We start from the raw sequence: 18,856 nt of genomic DNA, 5'->3' as shown, positions 1-18,856 counted from the left end.
TTATTCATGTGTCAGAAAACAACATTGTATTTTAAAATCCGTTATACTCTATCAACATATCTTACATATCTAATGGCATGTTAATGTATACCTGTTCTAATGCCGTATGCCCCTTTAAGGTCTGATGTCAGAATGTATACGAAGCTATCGTTTTCTTTTTACTTCCCTAATGAAAGTGCATCTTGTTTATGTTTCATTTTTGTTTCTTTGCCTTTATCTTTGCCTTGATTAATGATCTGTGTATGTAATGTACCGCTGCCTTCATACCGTCATTACCCTTCATGTTTAGTATCCAAATGACCACAAAATTATCGGTTACTCATTTTTCAAGCACTGGTGTATTTTATTTGAGCACGAAAGGCGCCATACCATCTTAATACACCCTGGATCAAACTTTAAAGTCATCTAAAAGTTTGATAGCTAAACCACGCCCACAGACACCTGAAACAAAGGGAGTTTTCCCTTCAAAATCCTGACCGAAGTATTGGTCATCTTCCCAAAGATGGGTGGAGTTCGCGACCTTTAAATTGTCACAAACACCACTAATCCGTGGTCAGACTTTTGGAACAGCTTAGAGACGACTCCATCTTCCTTCATAGAACTTCCGGCAAGCTCCACTCTCCAGAACCTCCAGGAAGAACGCCTGACTCCACGCTGACTGAGATTTCTCCGTTACATCCAGATTCTTGTGCCGCAAACCAATGCAAGTAGCCGTTCCTCTACCAATCAATTTAGATGCGTAATTTTAAGTAGGAATCTATCATTGAATCTTAAGGTGAATTTAAGTTTCTGTGACGATTTCCCAGTTAGGGTGTGATTAATTTTTGAGTCTAAGCTTGCCATTCCTTTCTTTCCTATCTCTAGTTTCTTCTTTCCAGTCTCTTCCTCCCTTTTCCCAATTTTAATTTCTTTTCTTTTATTTTCATTTTCGTTTTCCCTATTTCTTTTGTTTGTTTGTGTAGTTAGTTTTATGTTGTGTTTGTCTCATTCATTAAATGTCATAATTTTGAGCCACGGGTGATTTGTCTCTGAGTCTCGCTCACAATTTAAGGTACCTGCAATATCTGGTCTGAACTACATGCTCTATTAAGTTAATTTAAATTAAGGTATACAGTAAAAGGAGAGCGAATCTTTCTTGGCCGGGAAGATACCGCCTTCATAGGATTAATAAAGGTTACACGGCCTGTTCGGCGGACGAACAGACCAAATAAGCGTAACGTTAATTCCAGTACCGTTAATTTCAACTTAGGTTAAAATATTTGGAAGTCACTATAACACGTTATAGTTGCTTATAAATTTTTACCTTGCTTCACGAGCCAAAATCGCTACAATATATAATAAAAGTATTTTCATAAAATTGTCTATGAAATATTGTCTATGAAATTGTCTATAAAAATCTGCATGTAAAAATGGCATATGCTTGTACAGTATAAATCTGTAAGAATGATTGATGCGGTCTTAACATCTAAAGCATTCCACTAAAGACCAGTTCACATATAAATACTACTGCAGCATAACTTCATAAATATAAAACTCCTGAACACCTACCCATTATACAGTCTTTATACATTTACAGGTAACAAATTTAATTAAATTGATTGAAAATGAACTATGCAGATTTAACACTAGCTACAATAATACATTTTTTAATGTTGATGAAAGTCAATGTTAACAAAGTACAAAAACGATGTGTCTATGTTTAAAGATCCAGAATATGATCAGCTACACAACATAAAGTGTGTTGTAAATGTATGGATGCTGTCATCTGTTCCCTTTAAACAAGTATCGTGCCATATTTAATCAGCCTCGCATAGAGATTATGGCTGATTTAAAGCATGTTGCACACCCAAAAATGTCTGAAAATTTAGGTATAAACATTCGATAATAGCCAGCTAGACCCAAGAACTGGTCTGAGGTCTCAGACAGGCTGCAATCACTCTGTCTTATCAATTTGTGGATGCTTCTGTTCATGACCCAAGTAAAAGACCATATAACATGTATAATCCCTCCAGAGTGCACAGTACATTGGGTTTGTTAAGAGCCCAGTTCTTCTTAAAGATCTCATTACATCCATCAGATGATGTAGTTAAATGATTACTTTATGTGTTACGAAAAAGTTGGGCAATTCCCTGTCAGAAGTGGGACAAAATTAAGACTAGAGCAGGCAGACACGTGAACGCAACATGTGAAAAAAAAACTGTCACAAGACACAACTGCCGGAACACCCCATAATGGTCCAAGAGGAAAATATCAAAAGTTTGATCATGACAAAGAGTTTTGGAAGCAATATTTTATCCTGCTCCTTATATACTATACTTATAATATGTTTATGCTTGATCACTTTGTGTATGGCTCTATTTCAGTGTATTAGTCATTTGTTTCCATCCCATTCTCCTTTACCTTCTTATAATCCAGTACAATATTAATTAATCTCTTCTTTAATAAAGGTTTGGCCATCAAAAGGAGATTGCATATCCTTCTGGGAGGAGTCGAATTAAACATTCAGGGAAATTTATTGGGAATAATTGTACACAATTTAGACATTTTTTCATGAGGTAAAATCTTCTGTTTCATGTATTTAAGGTGATTTAAATAAAATGAAGTTATGTGGGTTTAAGCTTTAAGAAAATATAATATCACATTTAATTACACGAAAAACTATATATAAGTATAATTTCATAAATAAAAATCATGTTCGGTGGCAATTAAAAGAAAAAAGTGACACTTTTTCTCCACTAGGGGGCAACATAAAGCCAAAATGTGACAATTACTGTGACAATTTCTCTCTGTAACCAGGTGCCTTATTTAAAAGAACTAAGTTTGTGATTTAACAACAGGATTGAATACCGTTTTCATTTTAATATTTAGGAATTATTTATATATTTTTGTAGATTCATGCTGTAGGTTAAAGACATAAAAATATCAGTTAAAAAACAAAAAGTTTGAAAGGATGTATTACTTGTTTTTTGTAGGTGGACTATAGCATGTCAAGAAACTTTCAGAAGAACAGGACGTGTCATGTAATGCTGTGGGGTGGAGCGCTGATGTTCACATAATAGGGTACAGAGAGTACTTTTCATTTGACATCACCATTCATCATGTTTACTGTTATACTGATGTGCCTGTGGCTTTCACTAAGTGAGTTCACATTTAAATTCAGAAACATTAGTGGTAATATTAAATAGTAGTGAGTGAAACATCTGAATGTGAGTCTGAGTTATTTAACTTTATCTTGATGATGTAAATGCTAAAAATATTTTGTTCTCTTCTCTATGACAGGTGACTCCATGGCAAATCAAATAAAGCCATTTTTCACTCATAAAGTTGTAGATGAAGGTGCTGATGTTACCCTGTCCTGCAGCTACAAAGACATCAGTGGCACTGTAAAGAATCTGTTCTGGTACAGACAATATCCAAAATCTAATCCTGAGTTTGTTCTTTACATCTTTCCAAGTGGAGATAAAAGTAACCCTCGTCCACCACTTCTGGATGCTAAAGTTGATGATAATAAAAAAGAAGTGGATCTGATCATCTCCTCTGCTGCTGTATCAGACTCTGCTCTATACTTCTGTGCTCTGGAGCCCACAGTGAGAGGAAATCCAACTGCACTGTACAAAAACTAACACACAGTTTTGTTATACTGTAGTATTTAAAGTATACTAACTGTCTGCCGATGACATCTGCTGTCTGCTCATTTCCAAGGGGAAGCCCAGATACCATACTTCCTCCTGCCCGATTGCTCACTTTGTTAAGAACCATTGTTGTGGCTTTAAATGGATGTCTGACAAACTGGTGTAAACCAAATGATGTGGAAATTGATGTGTTTCCCCAGATATTGGAGTCAAATATCATGGTCATGAGCCACTTACCAAATGAATCATAATGAATAAACTTACATCTCATGTTTTTAAATTGTTTGACTTTTAATTGTTTAACTGCTCCACTCGGATTCTGAGGAAGGTGCTCTTTGGCAAGTTGCTATGTGCTCCTCCTCACCTTATCTGTGCTCTTTATTTGCCTTTCTGGGCCTCATGGGGGTGATATTATGGTTAATTTTGGGCCTTTAAGGGGCCATGCCGTGACTTGAATTGACTTCACTAGGGCTACTCCTTGTCACACCATAGGTTATTTTCTTGTACATTAAGTATATATATATATATATATATATATATATATATATATATATATATATATATATATATATATATATATATATATATATATATATATATAAAATGTAATCACTAAGTAGATTTCAATTAAATATAAAAGTTCATGTGAAAGAGTATGTAAGAGACACTCTGTTTATACTTAAGAACTGAAAAGTGATGTAAAACACAATCTCTGTATATATTTTTGAACCAAAATGGGAATTTTTCTTATGATCCTTGAGAATATATATATCAGGACTCAGCCCAGACTTTTAGCCAAGTTGCTGTTGTAATTGTTCTATGTCACATGTCTGCCCTGCCTTTGTTCACTCCTCCGTCTCCACACACCTGTTCCATATTGTTAATTGTTATGTGTATTTATCAGAGCCACGTTGCTGATGGCAACGCGGAATCATTGAATAAGTGTCAGTGTAATGTCTAAGTGTTGTCTGTGTTACTTTATTGTTTCCTCATCATTATTATTGTTTACTTATCGTTATCATTGTTTAGTATATCGTAATTGTTTAGTTATCAAAATCTAATCCTAAGTTCCTTCTTTACATCTTGCCAAGTGGAAAGTCATACTTCACACACCTTTCCAAGATATACAGAACATTTACAAGCATGTTTAACTTGACATTTCCAATTATGATCATTCCCTGCTCATGATTTTTCATTTTCACAATGACACATTTAAATGGATAAAAAAAATGTACACAAAAGTTTATATCTTTACACAACCTTTAACACCTCGAGTAACCCCTCTCACCCTCTCCTGCACTGAAGATAATGTGCGCTAGGTCTTCAGAAAGAACAAAAGAAGATAGACATCAAGCCCAGACGGTGTGCCACGGACATGACAAGAAACCTGTACTGACCAGCTGGCCCCATCTTCACACAGATCTTCAACAGATCACTGGAGCTGTGTGAAGTCCCTGTCTGCTTTAAACATGCAACCATAATCCTTGTCCCAAAGAAACCCAAGTTAACAGGACTTAACTTAAGACCCGTGTCACTGAAAGACTTCACTGGACCCTTACTGGACCCGTACATGCTTACACAGTTCCAGAAAGGTCTCCAGATAGCCATTTCCTTACCATCATATGCACTGTCATGGTAGAGGATACAGCTAGAGACGTATTGCACTGCAGCAGGTTTTGGAGTGACAGTCAGCTCTTATGCTGCTCCTGCTTTCATGACATCTTCAAACCAGAGTTTCAGCAGCACTGTAGTGCTCTGGCAAAAGAAGTTGTGGAGGAAGATTCAAGAGACACACAAAAATACAAAAGACATTTATAACTCTTGTTCTGTCAAGAAAACTTGCTCTGTCTATATTTATGTGTGTGTGTCTGCTCACTCTCTCTCTCAGGTTTTGGTAGACTTTTAAAGCACAAAGAAACACAACTAACTGAACTTCCCATAAGGAACAGATAAGATTCACCACACATTACCTGCTGGTTCAACAACTGGTGCTCGACCACAGCCAATGTAATTTTTCAATTGAAATGTGTAAGCTTGATAAAATTTGATAAAAGAACCTTCAACTTAGTAAAAAATATCGTCAGGACTCAGCCCGGACTTTGGCCACGTGCATCTGTTTACGTTCCTCGTCACATGTCTGCCCCGCCTTCGTCTGCTCCTCTCTGTCTACACACCTGTTTCCTATTGTGATTACCATGTGCATTTAACTGTGCCGCGTTGTCTTGTGCAGCGCGGAATCTACTGTTGTCTTTGTCTTGTCTCTAGTCCGTGTGTTGTTTCATGTTCTTTTGTTATTAAACCCTGTTGAATTGGCTATCCTGCGTTTGGGTCCGCTTCCTTACCCCGCGTCATGACAAATATGCTTGTCTCACTTATTATACATTAGATAAGATCACCTAGATATTATAGACTCAAAGGTAGAAATGATTTCAACACTGTGTCCTGCTTTAGAATCTCACTACTATGTATCATCTATGAATGTTAGCAAAGAACTGAAACAATGTGTCTACTGTTAAAGATCCAGAATATGGTCAGGTACACAATGTACAATGTTGTGTTTCTCTATATGCTGTCATCTGCCAATTTAAAACAAGACACCCACCATACCCTCAGCAGGCAGTATTGGAGGGTGACTTGAAGGCCAGACACTTTTTCTCGATTGTGCTGAACTTAATCAGATTTTTGGGGTTTGCCAGGAGAACCATTGCTGGGGCTTCAAACAACTCAAAAGGATGTGTGACAAACTGGTGTAACTAACTTAAAGGATGTGGAAATAAATGTTTTTCATCAGATATTGAAATCAAAATCCCTTGGAGGCTTGTGGGACTTCGCATGCTGCAAATATAAGGGTCATGAGCCTCTTGCCAATTGAATTGTAATATTTGTTAAAAGAAACATGTTAGGTAATGTCTGGTTCCTTGGATAGGATAAGGAGTTGCTCTCCAGTCTCTTTACCGTTTGGTGAATGATTGAATACATAGCACAAGAGCGCAGTAAACTGCCCCTATAAGAGCCCTTCACTTTTGCTGTTGCCATTCTTTTTTGTTTGTGTGTTTTTTTTTTGTGTGTGTGTGTGTACTTCCTGCTCCTCTACCATTACCCACTGGAAACAGGAGTCCTTCTGTTGCTGCTTGTTGGTGAAAGGGTGACAAGCCTCAGAGAGCTGCAGTAAGTGGTAGATGAATGATGTCCCTCGTGTCTGATCAACATACTACAGGACCACCCTTTTCACTTCTCACACATCTATGCATTCTTGAACAGTTCCATAAAGGTCTCCAGATTGACCGTGGATGCTATTTCCTGACCATCATATGTGGTGTCATGATAAGGGGATACAGTCAGAGATGTATTTCACTGCAGCAGGTTTTTGAGTGACCATCAGCTATTGGACTGCTCCTGCTTTCATGACAGCATCAAACCAGAGATTTGGCGAAACTGTAGTGCCCTGGCAAGAGAAGTTGTGGAGGAAGACTCAAGAGACAGACAAAAATAAGAAAAAGTCTCATAACGTGTTCTGTCAAGAAATCATGCATCGTCTTTATTTGTGTGTGTGTGTGTGTGTGTGTGTGTGTGTGTGTGTGTGTGTGTGTGTGTGTGTTTGTGTGTGTCTGCTCAGTCACTCATTCCCTCTCTCTCAGTTTATGGTCGATTTTTAAAGCACAAAGAAACACAACTAAATGAACTTCCCATAAAGCACAGATAAGAATCACACGTTATTTACTGGTTCAACAACCAATGCTTGACCACAGCCACTCTGCAACTGTAATGTTCTTACATGAATGGTGTAAGGATTGAACTTGAGAAAAAATTTGTCTCAATTATTTTATTATTGAGACAATAATTATATTATTAGATGTAAAAGTAGTAAAATAGGTCAGATTTAAGTTGAAGAACTAAAGCAGTTTTGGAAGCAAAATATCATCCTGCTCCTTACATGCTATAGATGTAATAACTTATAATAGGTTTTTGCTTGATTGCTTTGTGTCTGGCTCAATTTCAGCCTATTGGTATTTTGTTTGCTTCCTGTTCTCCTTTACCTTGATGATGTCATAAGCCAGTACATTATTATTACATATCGCATTGCTATTAAAGGTTTGGCCATCAGAAGGAGTGGAGATTTCACCTCCTTCTGAGAGGAGTCGAATTAAACCTTCAGGGAAAGGAACTGGAAATAAGTGTACATAAATTAGACATTTTCATAAGGTAAAATCTTCTGTTTCATGTATTTAAGGTGATTTAAGTATGTCATGTAGTTTTATCCTTACAAAAAAAAAATAGATGAAAAAAAGGTAATAATCGCCTTTTCTCCACTAGGGGAAAATAAAGTCTGAAAGTCTGAAAACTAGTGTTATAATGTCTCTCTGTAACCATGTCCATTAACAAAAGAAACTTAATGTTTTGTTCCCTAGTAATAATTTTATTTACTAATTTATCTAGTAATTTTTTCATAGAATTATGATGTAGATTTAAGATACATAAATTTAAGTCCAGAAACAAAGAGTTTGAGAGGATGACAAATTATGCAAGGCACATTATATAATTTTTGGAATGAAAACGTGGATCACTTGATCTGTATGTTGTATATCTGTGTATATATAGACTATGATTCCTACATGAATTTATCTATTTTAGAAGAGTTGTTAATGTAGCAATAAACTGAGTCCTTTTGAAGATTCATGGAAAATATACATACACACACACAGTTGAAACCAGATATTTACTAGTTCTTTTGGACAGTTCGATTTAATGAACCAATTCAAAAATCCAGTTCACCAGTTCTTTTACGTCCTGACGTAATGACGTCATTCACAATGATGTAATGACGCAAATTCCATTATCCCGCTGCCGGCAGATATTAATACAATCAATTTAACACATTCGAAAAGTTCTTTGTAATCATAACTTTAGTTGAATACGTTTCTTACATTTAAGTTTTGCAACTAAAACACACAGTACAGGCAATTATGTGCAAATGTGGATGTTTTACGCATCTTAAAGATATAAAGTTAATAAACTAATCATCAACTTACAAAAAGCGGCATATAAAAATACAGACTAACCTGCACAATAGTCAATAGTAAAATTAACTGACATACATTGAGTGACATATATTGATTTTTTTTTTCTAAAAATGTTTAATAGCCTATGAATAGTTACTATGCATATCCCAATATGTAAAATTTGCTCTGAAGGTTCATGCATGTGCAGCATCAACAGTATGTCGGACGCGTCCGAAACAGTTCTCAGTTCAGTGTACTGATGATTCGTTGTACTAGTTCATCGGTCCTCGGACGCGTCCAAATGAAACAGTTCTCAGTTCAGTGTACTGGTGATTCGCTGTATCAGTTCAGTTATTCAAGCATGCGCAGTATCAACAGCTCATTGGTTCTCGGACACGTCCGAAACAGTTCTCAGTTCAGTGTACTAATGATTCGCTGTACCAGTTCATCGGTTCTCGGACGCGTCCGAAAAAAACAGTTCTCAGTTCAGTGTACTGATGATTCGCTGTATCGGTTCAGTAATTCACGCATGCGCAGTATCAACAGCTCGCGCTCACAGTTCTCTCAGCACAACATGTCAGTTCAGTGTACAGGAGTTACATATACTCCGGGATATTAGTTTATTTAGAGTCGGACAGACTGTCAGGCATGACTGAAAGTGAGTAACTTTAGTAACTTGTGGATCAGCGCTGACTCAAGTCGCGAACTGTTTAGAACGAATCAGTCCGATTTGGTGAACCGGTTCATCCAGTTCACTAAAAAGAACTGGTTCAAAAGAACGATTCGATCACGAACTGGCCATCACTAATATTTAAAGACACTTCAGAAAAAACACAAAAACTTTTAATTCTTTACTGTCATACATTAAATCAGAGTAAACTTTTTCTGTTTTAAATCAATAAATATTAACATATTTTTCGCATTTGTTAAATGTCAGAATCGAGCGAGGGAGAATTTTTATGTATCGCTTTCATCAAAGTTAGAAGTATACATACAGGGATACATTGAATTGCCCTGAAACGGTTTCACTTGGGCCAAAAGTTTTGGGTATCCTTCCACAAGCTTTCTACAATAGTTTGCTGGAATTTTGGCCCACTCTTCTTGACAGAACTGGTGTAACTGGGTCAGGTTTGTAGGCCTTCTTGCTCGCACTCGCCTTTTCAGTGCCGCCCACAAATTTTCTATGGGATTGAGATCAGGGCTTTGTGATGGCTGCTCCAATACCTTGACTTTGTTGTCCTTAAGCCACTTTGTTGTCCTTAAGCCACTTTGTAACTAATTTGGAGGTATGCTTGGGGTCATTGTCCATTTGAAAGCCCCATTTGCACCCAGGCTTTAACTTCCTGGCTGATGTCTTCAGATGTTGCTTTAATATATCCACATAATTTTCTTTTCTCATGATGCCATCTATTTTGTAAAGTGCAAAGCAGTCCCAGAACATTATACTACCACCCCCATACTTCACAGTAGGTATGATGTTCTGAGGCTTCATAGCTTATCCCTTTTTCCTCCAAATATACTGTTTATCATTATGGCCGAACAGTTCAATTTTTGTTTCGTCAGACCACAGGACATGTCTCCAGAAGATTTTTTTCCCCCATGTGCAGTTGTAAACTGTAGTCTGGCTTTTTTATGGTGGTTCTGAAGTAATGGCTTTCTCCTCCCAGAGTAACCTTTCAGCTCATGGCGGTACGTTATTCTTTTTACTGTGGATAATGACACTGTCTTACCAGTTTCAGCCAGCATCTACAGATCTTTTGCTGTTGTCCTGGGGTTGATTTGAACATTTTGCAGCAAAAAAACTTTCCTCTCTGGGAATCTGTCTCCTTCCTGAGCGGTATGATGTTTGTATATTCCCATGTTTTTTTATACTTGCATATTATTGTCTGAACGGATGAACGTGGGACCTTCAGGCATCTGGAAATTGCACCTAAGGATTATCCACACTTGTGGAGGTCAACAGTTCTTTTTATGATGTCTTGGTGGATTTCTCTTGATTTTCCCATGATGTGAAAGAACGAGGCTCTGTGTTTGAGGTGTGCCTTTATATGCATCCACAGGTGTGCCACCAATTAACTCAAATAGAATCAATTAACCTATCAGAAGCTTCTTAAGCTCAGAATCATCTGGAGTTTTTTTGGTTAAAGGCACGATAAACTTAGTGTATGTATACTTCTGACTTTTATGAAAGTGATAATAAAAATACATAAAAATTCTCCCTCGCTCGATTCTGACATTTAACAAATGCAAAAAATTTGTTAATATTTATTGATTTAAAACAGAAAAAGTTTACTCTGATTTAATGTAGGACAGTAAAGACATAAAAGGTTTTGTGTTTTTTCTGAAATGTATTATTCTAATGATTATATATCACTTGTTTTGTAGGCGACTAGGTGGACTGCAGCAAGTATAGAAACTGTCAGAAGAACAGGAGGTGTCATGTGATGCTGTGGGGTGGTGCTTCATGAACCTTTATGATGTTCACATAATAGAGTACTGAGAGATCTTTTCATTTGGCAACACCATTCATCACCATTCGTCATGTTCACTGTTATACTGATGTGCCTGTGGCTTTCACTAAGTGAGTTCATATTTACATTCAGAAACATGGTAAATAGTAGTGAGTGAAAAATCAGTCAATGCGAGTTATTTAACTTTGTCTTGATCATGTAAAGGCTAATAATATTATGTTCTCTTCTCTATGACAGGTGAATCCATGGCGGATCAAATAAAGCCACTTTTGATTCATAAAGTTGTAAATGAAGGAGATGATGTTATTCTGTCCTGCAGCTACAAAGACGTCAGTGGTACCGTACAGTATCTGTTCTGGTACAGACAATATCCAAAATCTAATCCTGAGTTTCTTCTTTACATCCTTCCAAATGGAGATAAAAGTAACCCTCTTCCACTGCGTAAGGATGCTAAAGTTGATAAAATGTGAAACTAATAAGTGGATCTGATCATCAAGTGGATCTGATCATCTCCTCTGCTGCTGTATCAGACTCTGCTCTATACTACTGTGCTCTGAGGCCCACAGTGACAGGAAATCCAGCTGCACTGTACAAAAACTGTACTTACAATCCCAAAGGATTTGGAAATAAATGTTTTTCATCAGATATTAGAGTCAAAATCCCATGGAGGCTTGTGGGACTCCTCGTGCTACAAATATCAGGGTCATGAGCCACTTACCAAATGAATTGTAATATTTGTTAACAGAAACATGTAGGTGATGTTTAGTTCCTTGGGTAGAATAAGGAGTTACTCTCCAGTCCCTGTACTATCTGGGGAATGATAGAATACATAGCACAACAGCTCGATAAACTGCCCCATAACAGCCCTTCACTTTTTGCTGTTGTTATCCTCTTGTGTGTGTGGCTGTGTGTTTGGTGTCCTTGATATATATATTGTTATATATATTCTGTAGTGTTCTGGCAAGTTGTGGAGGAAGACTCAGGAGACAGACAAAAATAAGAAAATGAGTCATAACTATTGTTCTGTCAAGAAATCGTGCTCTGTCTGTATTTGTGTGTGTGTGTGTGTGTGTGTGTGTGTGTGTGTGTGTGTGTGTGTGCACTCAGTCACTCATTCTCTCTCTCTCTCTATCTATCTTTCAGGTTATGGTAGACTTATAAAGCACAAAGAAAAATAACTAACAACTTCCTATAAGGCACAGATAAGGATCATCACACATTACCTGCTGGTTGAATGGTGTAAGGATTGAACTTGAGAAAAACTATATTTGGCTCAATTATTTTATTATTAAGACAATAATTATATTATTAGATGGAAAAGGTGTCAGATTTCAACTTCAAGAACTAAAGCAGTTTTGGAAAAAACTAAAGCATCCTGTTCTCCTTTACCTTCTTATAATTCAGTAAAATATTCATTTAAATCTCATCGTTAATAAAAGTTTGGTCATTAGAAAGAGGAGATTTCATCTTCTTTTGAGAGGAGTCGAATTAAACATTCAGGGACATTAACTGGGAATAATTGTACATGAATTAGACATTGTTTCATGAGGTAAAATCTTCTGTTTCATGTATTGAAGGTGATTTAAGTTAAATGCAGTCATGTAGTTTTAGTTCTAAAAAAAATTAGTTTCACATTTTATAGGGCAACAAACTATAAATATAATTTCACAAATAAAAATCATATTCGGAGGAAATAAAAAATAAATGAATAAAGTGATAATCTCTTTGTCCACTAGGGGGCAACATAATGTCATGAAGTCTGTCAAGCACTGTGATAATTTCTCTGTGTAACCATGTACCTTATTAGGTAAGGTTAGATTAAAGTTAGGGATTTAACAACAGAATTTTAATGTTTTTTCCCCTAATAATAATTTTATTTAATAACTTTTTTTTATTTATTTATAGGTATATTCATAAGGTAGATTCAAGATAAATACATTTCAATTCAAAATCAAAGCGTTTGAGAGGTTGACAAAATTCTGTAAGATACATTCTATATATTTTGGAATTAAAGTGTGCATTTTTTTCAAAATGATTTTTTATTATTGTTATATTACTTTATATTGTATTTAAAATTTTAATCTGTATATTGTATATCTATTTGTATATTCAGAGGATGATTTCCGCATGAATTTATGATTTAAAAAATGAAGTCCATTTCAATTAAAAAAAGTGAAACAGGTGCAAAATTATTTAAGACACAATCTCTGTACATATTTAAATGAAATGATTTTTTGTAATGATTTAAAAGAATATGGATATTATATATATATATAATATATATATATATAATCACTTGTTTTGTAGGTGACTAGGAGGGCTGCAGTAAGTCTAGAGATTGTCAGAAGAACATGAGGTGTCATGTGATGCTGTGGGGTGGAAATTCATGGACCTTTATGATGTTCACATAATAGAGTACAGAGAGACCTTTTCATTTGGCAACACCATTCATCACCATTCATCATGTTCACTGTTATACTGCTGTGCCTGTGGCTTTCACTAAGTGAGTTCACATTTCAATTCAGAAATATTAGTGGTAATGTTAAATAATAAAAAAAAACTTTGTTTTGATCATGTAAAGGCTAATAATATTATGTTCTCTTCTTTATGACAGGTGACTCTATGGCTGATTCAATGAAGCCACTTTCCACTCATGAAGTTGTAGATGAAGGTGATGATGTTATTCTGTCCTGCAGCTACAACGACTTCAGTGGTGTTGTACAAAATCTGTTCTGGTACAGACAATATCCGAAATCTAATCCTGAGCTTCTTCTTTACATCTTTCCAAGTGGAGGTAAAAGTGACCCTCTTCCACCACGTCTGGATGCTAAAGTTAATAGAGATAATAAACAAGTGGATCTGATCATCTCCTCTGCTGTTGTATCAGACTCTGCTCTATACTACTGTGCTCTGCAGCCCACAGTGACAGGAAATCCAGCTGCACTGTACAAAAACTAACACACAGTTTTGTTACTATTGGAATTGCCAAAGGTCTGTAAATTTCTTCAGTTTAATACTGGAGATGAGGAGCCCTGTTATTTTTGCGCTGTCATCTGCTCCTTTAAAGAAGACACCCACCATACCCACAGCAGGTAGTATTGGATTGTGAGTAAGTGTAAGTAAGTGACTTGTAAGTAAGTGACCAGGCACATTTTCTCGATCATGCTAATCAGATTTTTGTGGTTTGCTAGGAGAACCATTGCTGGTTCCATTACTTGCTAACCAGTCCAATCACTCATTAACTTCTGTCAGAATTCAGAGTCCCTCGGGTGGATCGATGTTTCAACCCATTACCAATAGTCTTTTAGTCAAACAGCCAAATAAAAATAAAAAATAAAAAAAATTGAATCAAGTTTGGATGAGATAAACAACATTATTGCAGTCAAACAGAAATCTTCAAAGGTAAGTAAAAAGTAAGTAAAAAGTCTCAGACAGGCTGACTTTATACATCGTTCTCTTAATTTGCACGCTCTAGCTGATTTTCCATTATTTTCAAGTTTAAGAGGTAGTCTCCTCCTATATATTTTACATAGCTCCTCCTAATTTCCTATTATTTTTGGCTTTTCAGCTCGTACCGCCTGTTTCCTTACTCCTTTTATGGATTTACGGTATATATATATATATTTATGTATAGAGAGAGAGAGAGAGAGTTAATTAAACAGAATAGACATAGTTAGATAATATATTGCAATATTAAGCAAAATGTCCTGTTATTTGTGTGTGTGTGTGTGTGTGTGTGTGTGTGTGTTCTTGAATCGGTATAGCTGCAGCACTTTCCAGTACATTAAACTAGAAGATGAAGGAGCCTGTAGAAAGAACCTGAACATCACCAGCACTGTAAGGCTGTGAAAAGCATACTGTAGCAATAAGTGTACAAGTAGCAGTCTAAATGTCTAGAATGTAGTTAAAATATTACTTTTTAACTGACACATACTCCCTCTGTCCACCAGGTATCTGGTGATTCTCCCCCAGCACATCCACAGAGTCTGCAATAAATTGACTCAGAATTACAATTTCACTTACAACTAATATTTTCTATCAAACATTTACAACCAATATTTGCATTTATTTAGTAGGTAAAATTAGGAGAAATATTGCATTGCGTTGAGATCTTAAAATCAGTAGTCATGTTTTCAAGGGCATTAACATTCAGATAACTATTACAATGTCTAATTCATGAACAAGTGTTAATAATAAAAGAGGATACTTTATCATCTACTCATTTTAATGTGTTACTCAGTACGATATTTATCTTTCATTTATTTAACTACCAAGATCAGTTAGCAGTGTAGCCAACATTAGCAAACATAATAATACAATTTTAAAGTTAAAATACATTTTATTTTGGAGCGAGAAAGAGAGCGAGCCAAACAAAGAGAGAAAAAGAGAGAGAGAGAGATGGTTCCCCGCACTTCCAAACCCCGAATAAAATGGCTTCACTCTTTTCCCAGTTCACTTTTGCAGATGATAACAGGTAAAACTTTTTTATAATGTCTTATAATAACTTAGGGTGTCAATGTCTTTCTTTCCATTTACCACAACATCAACAGCAACATCTGCATATGCTGATACACAGTATGGAGTATTAAAATTTGGTATTGATAAACCAGAAAGTTTACTTCTTATCTGGCATAAAAGTGGTTCTATGGTTAGGGCATATAGCATGCCAGACAGAAAGCAGCCATGCCCGATACCCCAGTACACTTTAAAGGGTGCACATAAACCACCATTAACTTTCAGTATGCTCTCAATGTCACTGTAGAAAACCTGGATCATGGCCATGAAACCTAAGTTGAACCCAAAAGGCTCCCTCCACAAGCACTGGTTTTCAACCCGGTCAAAATCCTTTTCCTGGTCCAGAAAAATAAGACCAGTCTTCAACCCCAATAAGTGAAGTGAAGTGACATACAGCTAAGTATGGTGACCCAGACTCAGAATTTGTTCTCTGCATTTAACCCGTCGAAAGTGCACACACACACAGCAGTGAACACACAAACACACCGTGAACACACACCCAGAGCAGTGGGCAGCCATTTATACTGCGGCGCCCGGTGAGCAGTTGGGGGTGGTTTTGGTGCCTTGCTCCTTGAACTTTCAGCAGCGTTGGATACGGTCAACCACAAGACTCTCTTATCCACCCTCAGAAGTCTTGGGATTTGTGGATCAGCTTGGGAAAGGTTCGCTTCCTACCTAGGACACTCATATCAGGTAACATGGAGGGGAGTGACATCTTCTCCACACAGACTCTCCACTGGTGTCCCACAGGGCTCAGTACTTGGTCCTCTTCTTTTCTCCCTGTATACTCACTCTCTTGGTGAAGTTATTTCCTCACATGGGTTCTCTTACCACTGCTATGATGATGATACTCAACTTATCTTCTCTTTCCCACCCTCAGATACCACAGCTTCTGATCGAATCTCAGCATGTCTGGCAGAAATTTCATCATGGATGACAGCTCATCATTTAGTAGTAGTAGTAGTAGTAGTACTGTACTAGCCTTTATTGTCACTGGTCACAGGTACCATGAAATTAGCCATCAACCTGTCCATGCATACAATACATACAATATGACAAGGTGGGGACAGGACAGGAAGATAGGGAATTGAAAAGAAATACAGCATAACATGAGGGAAGGGAGGAGAAAAAAAACAACCCCCAGACTATGCTCCGGTGGGGAGTATAGTGTGGGAACAGGAAAAAAAACCTCAGCAACATAAGCACATAAACAGTACGCCATAAACACACGACTTGCAACAGGGGAGGGGATGGAGGTAATCCAGCACAGGCAAGCAGCCATCAGGTCCTGCAGCCTTTATCTTCGGCGCTGGTCACAGACCCGCTTGTCAGACTGGCGGTACAAAGCGGCAAAGGCGTGGGGTGGGGGGTGGAGGGGGTGAGTGCATATCTTTATATATGTGAGTGTGTGTGTGTATATGTATGTATGTATAGGCCTGGAAAGTCGTTGCTCCCGGCATCAAATCTCGGTGCCTCAGTCCGCAAGATTGTCATAGTGATACACAGCAAGTTGCCATGGAGACAGCATTGATCAGGTCCCAGACAGAGTCAACAATTCGCAGGTGTTTATGGAAATGGGGGAAGGAACGCAAGAGCATCTCGCTGCAGTGCTCTTCCAGGGGAATTGTTGTTGAGGCCAGTGCTGGTTGAGGAGAGCCGAAAGCAGATAAGATTGGGTTTGTTTGGTCTTGGGGCGAGTAGACGCATTCCAATTTACACTCTCTTAGTCCCTTCTGGTCTCCAAATAGATCCATTTTTCTTTCCAAAGTTCCCCATGATGTTAACAGTATCCAAAGCAGTGAGCCTCACTGTGATGTTATCCATATTGCGGTTAATAGTCCCAGCCTCAGTGCTGACCGCTGCATCAATCATGACGGGCAGCCTTGGGAGGTTTTGGACAGCTGTCACCGTTTTCTGATTTCCTCGATAAACCAGGGCAATGCCTAATCCAATCAGCATAACTCCTCTTATCATGGTTCCGAATAGGTAGATGTCTTCAATTAAATGTCCTCCATGGAAAGAGCCACCAGACACACGACCCGCCACCTCTCCCACACGTCCATCGTATAGCCAGCTGCGAACGTTCCAGCAGGGCAGTCAGGTTCCCCCGAACCCAAGCTTCTCGTCGAGAAGATGGTGTCAATTTCGTTGAGAGACCAGTTTATCAAATCCATGATGTTTTTTAGTTTGGAGAGCAGTGCGGAGAGAGTCTCTCAAAGTATAAGACAATAGACGAGACGAGAGGAGCAAAGCAGGGAAAGTAAAGGGGAGGGGGAGGGAAAGAAAATGCGACCGCCTTCGTTGAGAGCCAAAAGAGAGAAAAGCTCAATCCTAGCAAAACTGAACTGCTGTTCATCCCAGGTGATTCATCCCCAGGTCATGCTCTTGCTATATCCCTGCACAACGATCTGATCAACTTCAGCCACAGCTCGCAACCTTGGGGTAACCATGGACAATCAACTGTCCTTTTCCTCTCATGTTGCAAATGTGACTCGCTCATGTCGGTTTCTTCTCTACAACATTAGAAGGATTCGGCCATTTTTGTCCACACAGGCTGTTCAGGTACTTGTTCAGTCTCTTGTCATTTCTAGACTGGATTACTGCAACGCACTGCTAGCAGGTCTACCTATGAATGCAAACCGTCCTCTGCAAACGATTCAAAATGCAGCTGCCTGGCTTGTGTTCAACCTGCCAAAGTTCTCGCATACCACCCCACTGCTGCGATCCCTTCACTGGCTTCTGGTAGCTGCACGCATCCGATTCAAAACACTGATGCTGGCCTACAAAGCCAAAACTGTACCAGCTCCCTCTTACCTAAAAGCCCTCATCACTCCTCGCACTGCACCCCGCACCCTCCGATCTACAGTACTAGACTGGTTCCACCACCTCTCAGGGTAAGAGGTGTTCTGGCACCAGCAGGAAATACTGTCCAAGATCAAGTCTGCAGGATTCAGCATCTGTCCAGACAAGTGTGCTAATGCCAAGCAGGAAGTGTCTTACTTTGGTCATGTGCTGGGACGTGGCTTTCCTTGGCTTAGTAGGGTGGTACAGAAGATTTATCCCCGATTTTTCAAGAAAGGCGTTAGCACTCACTGAAAAAAGATAAGCCCAATGCTGTTATCTGGACAACTGCCTGTGAAAAATGCTTGTGCAGTGAAACTGTTTTGCTGAGTCCAGACTTTGATAAACTTTTTAGTTTCAGACTGATGCGTCAGAACGTGGTCTGGGTGCTGTACTT

The 18,856-nt window shown here is 38.0% G+C and overlaps 1 gene segment (V, D, J or C); it reads left to right on the top strand.

Moving 5' to 3' along the window:
- The first annotated feature begins 3,020 nt into the window (after positions 1-3,020).
- On the top strand, positions 3,021-3,729 carry LOC113649285. The segment is given in 2 exon segments: positions 3,021-3,138; positions 3,280-3,729. Coding segments are annotated over 2 exon segments (384 nt in total).
- The last annotated feature ends 15,127 nt before the right edge of the window (positions 3,730-18,856 follow it).

This window comes from Tachysurus fulvidraco, chromosome 1 (genome assembly GCF_022655615.1).
Source record: "Tachysurus fulvidraco isolate hzauxx_2018 chromosome 1, HZAU_PFXX_2.0, whole genome shotgun sequence".
NCBI classification, from domain to species: domain Eukaryota; kingdom Metazoa; phylum Chordata; class Actinopteri; order Siluriformes; family Bagridae; genus Tachysurus; species Tachysurus fulvidraco.
Note: the sequence above shows the minus strand (reverse complement) of the source record. Positions and strands in the feature narration are given on the sequence as shown.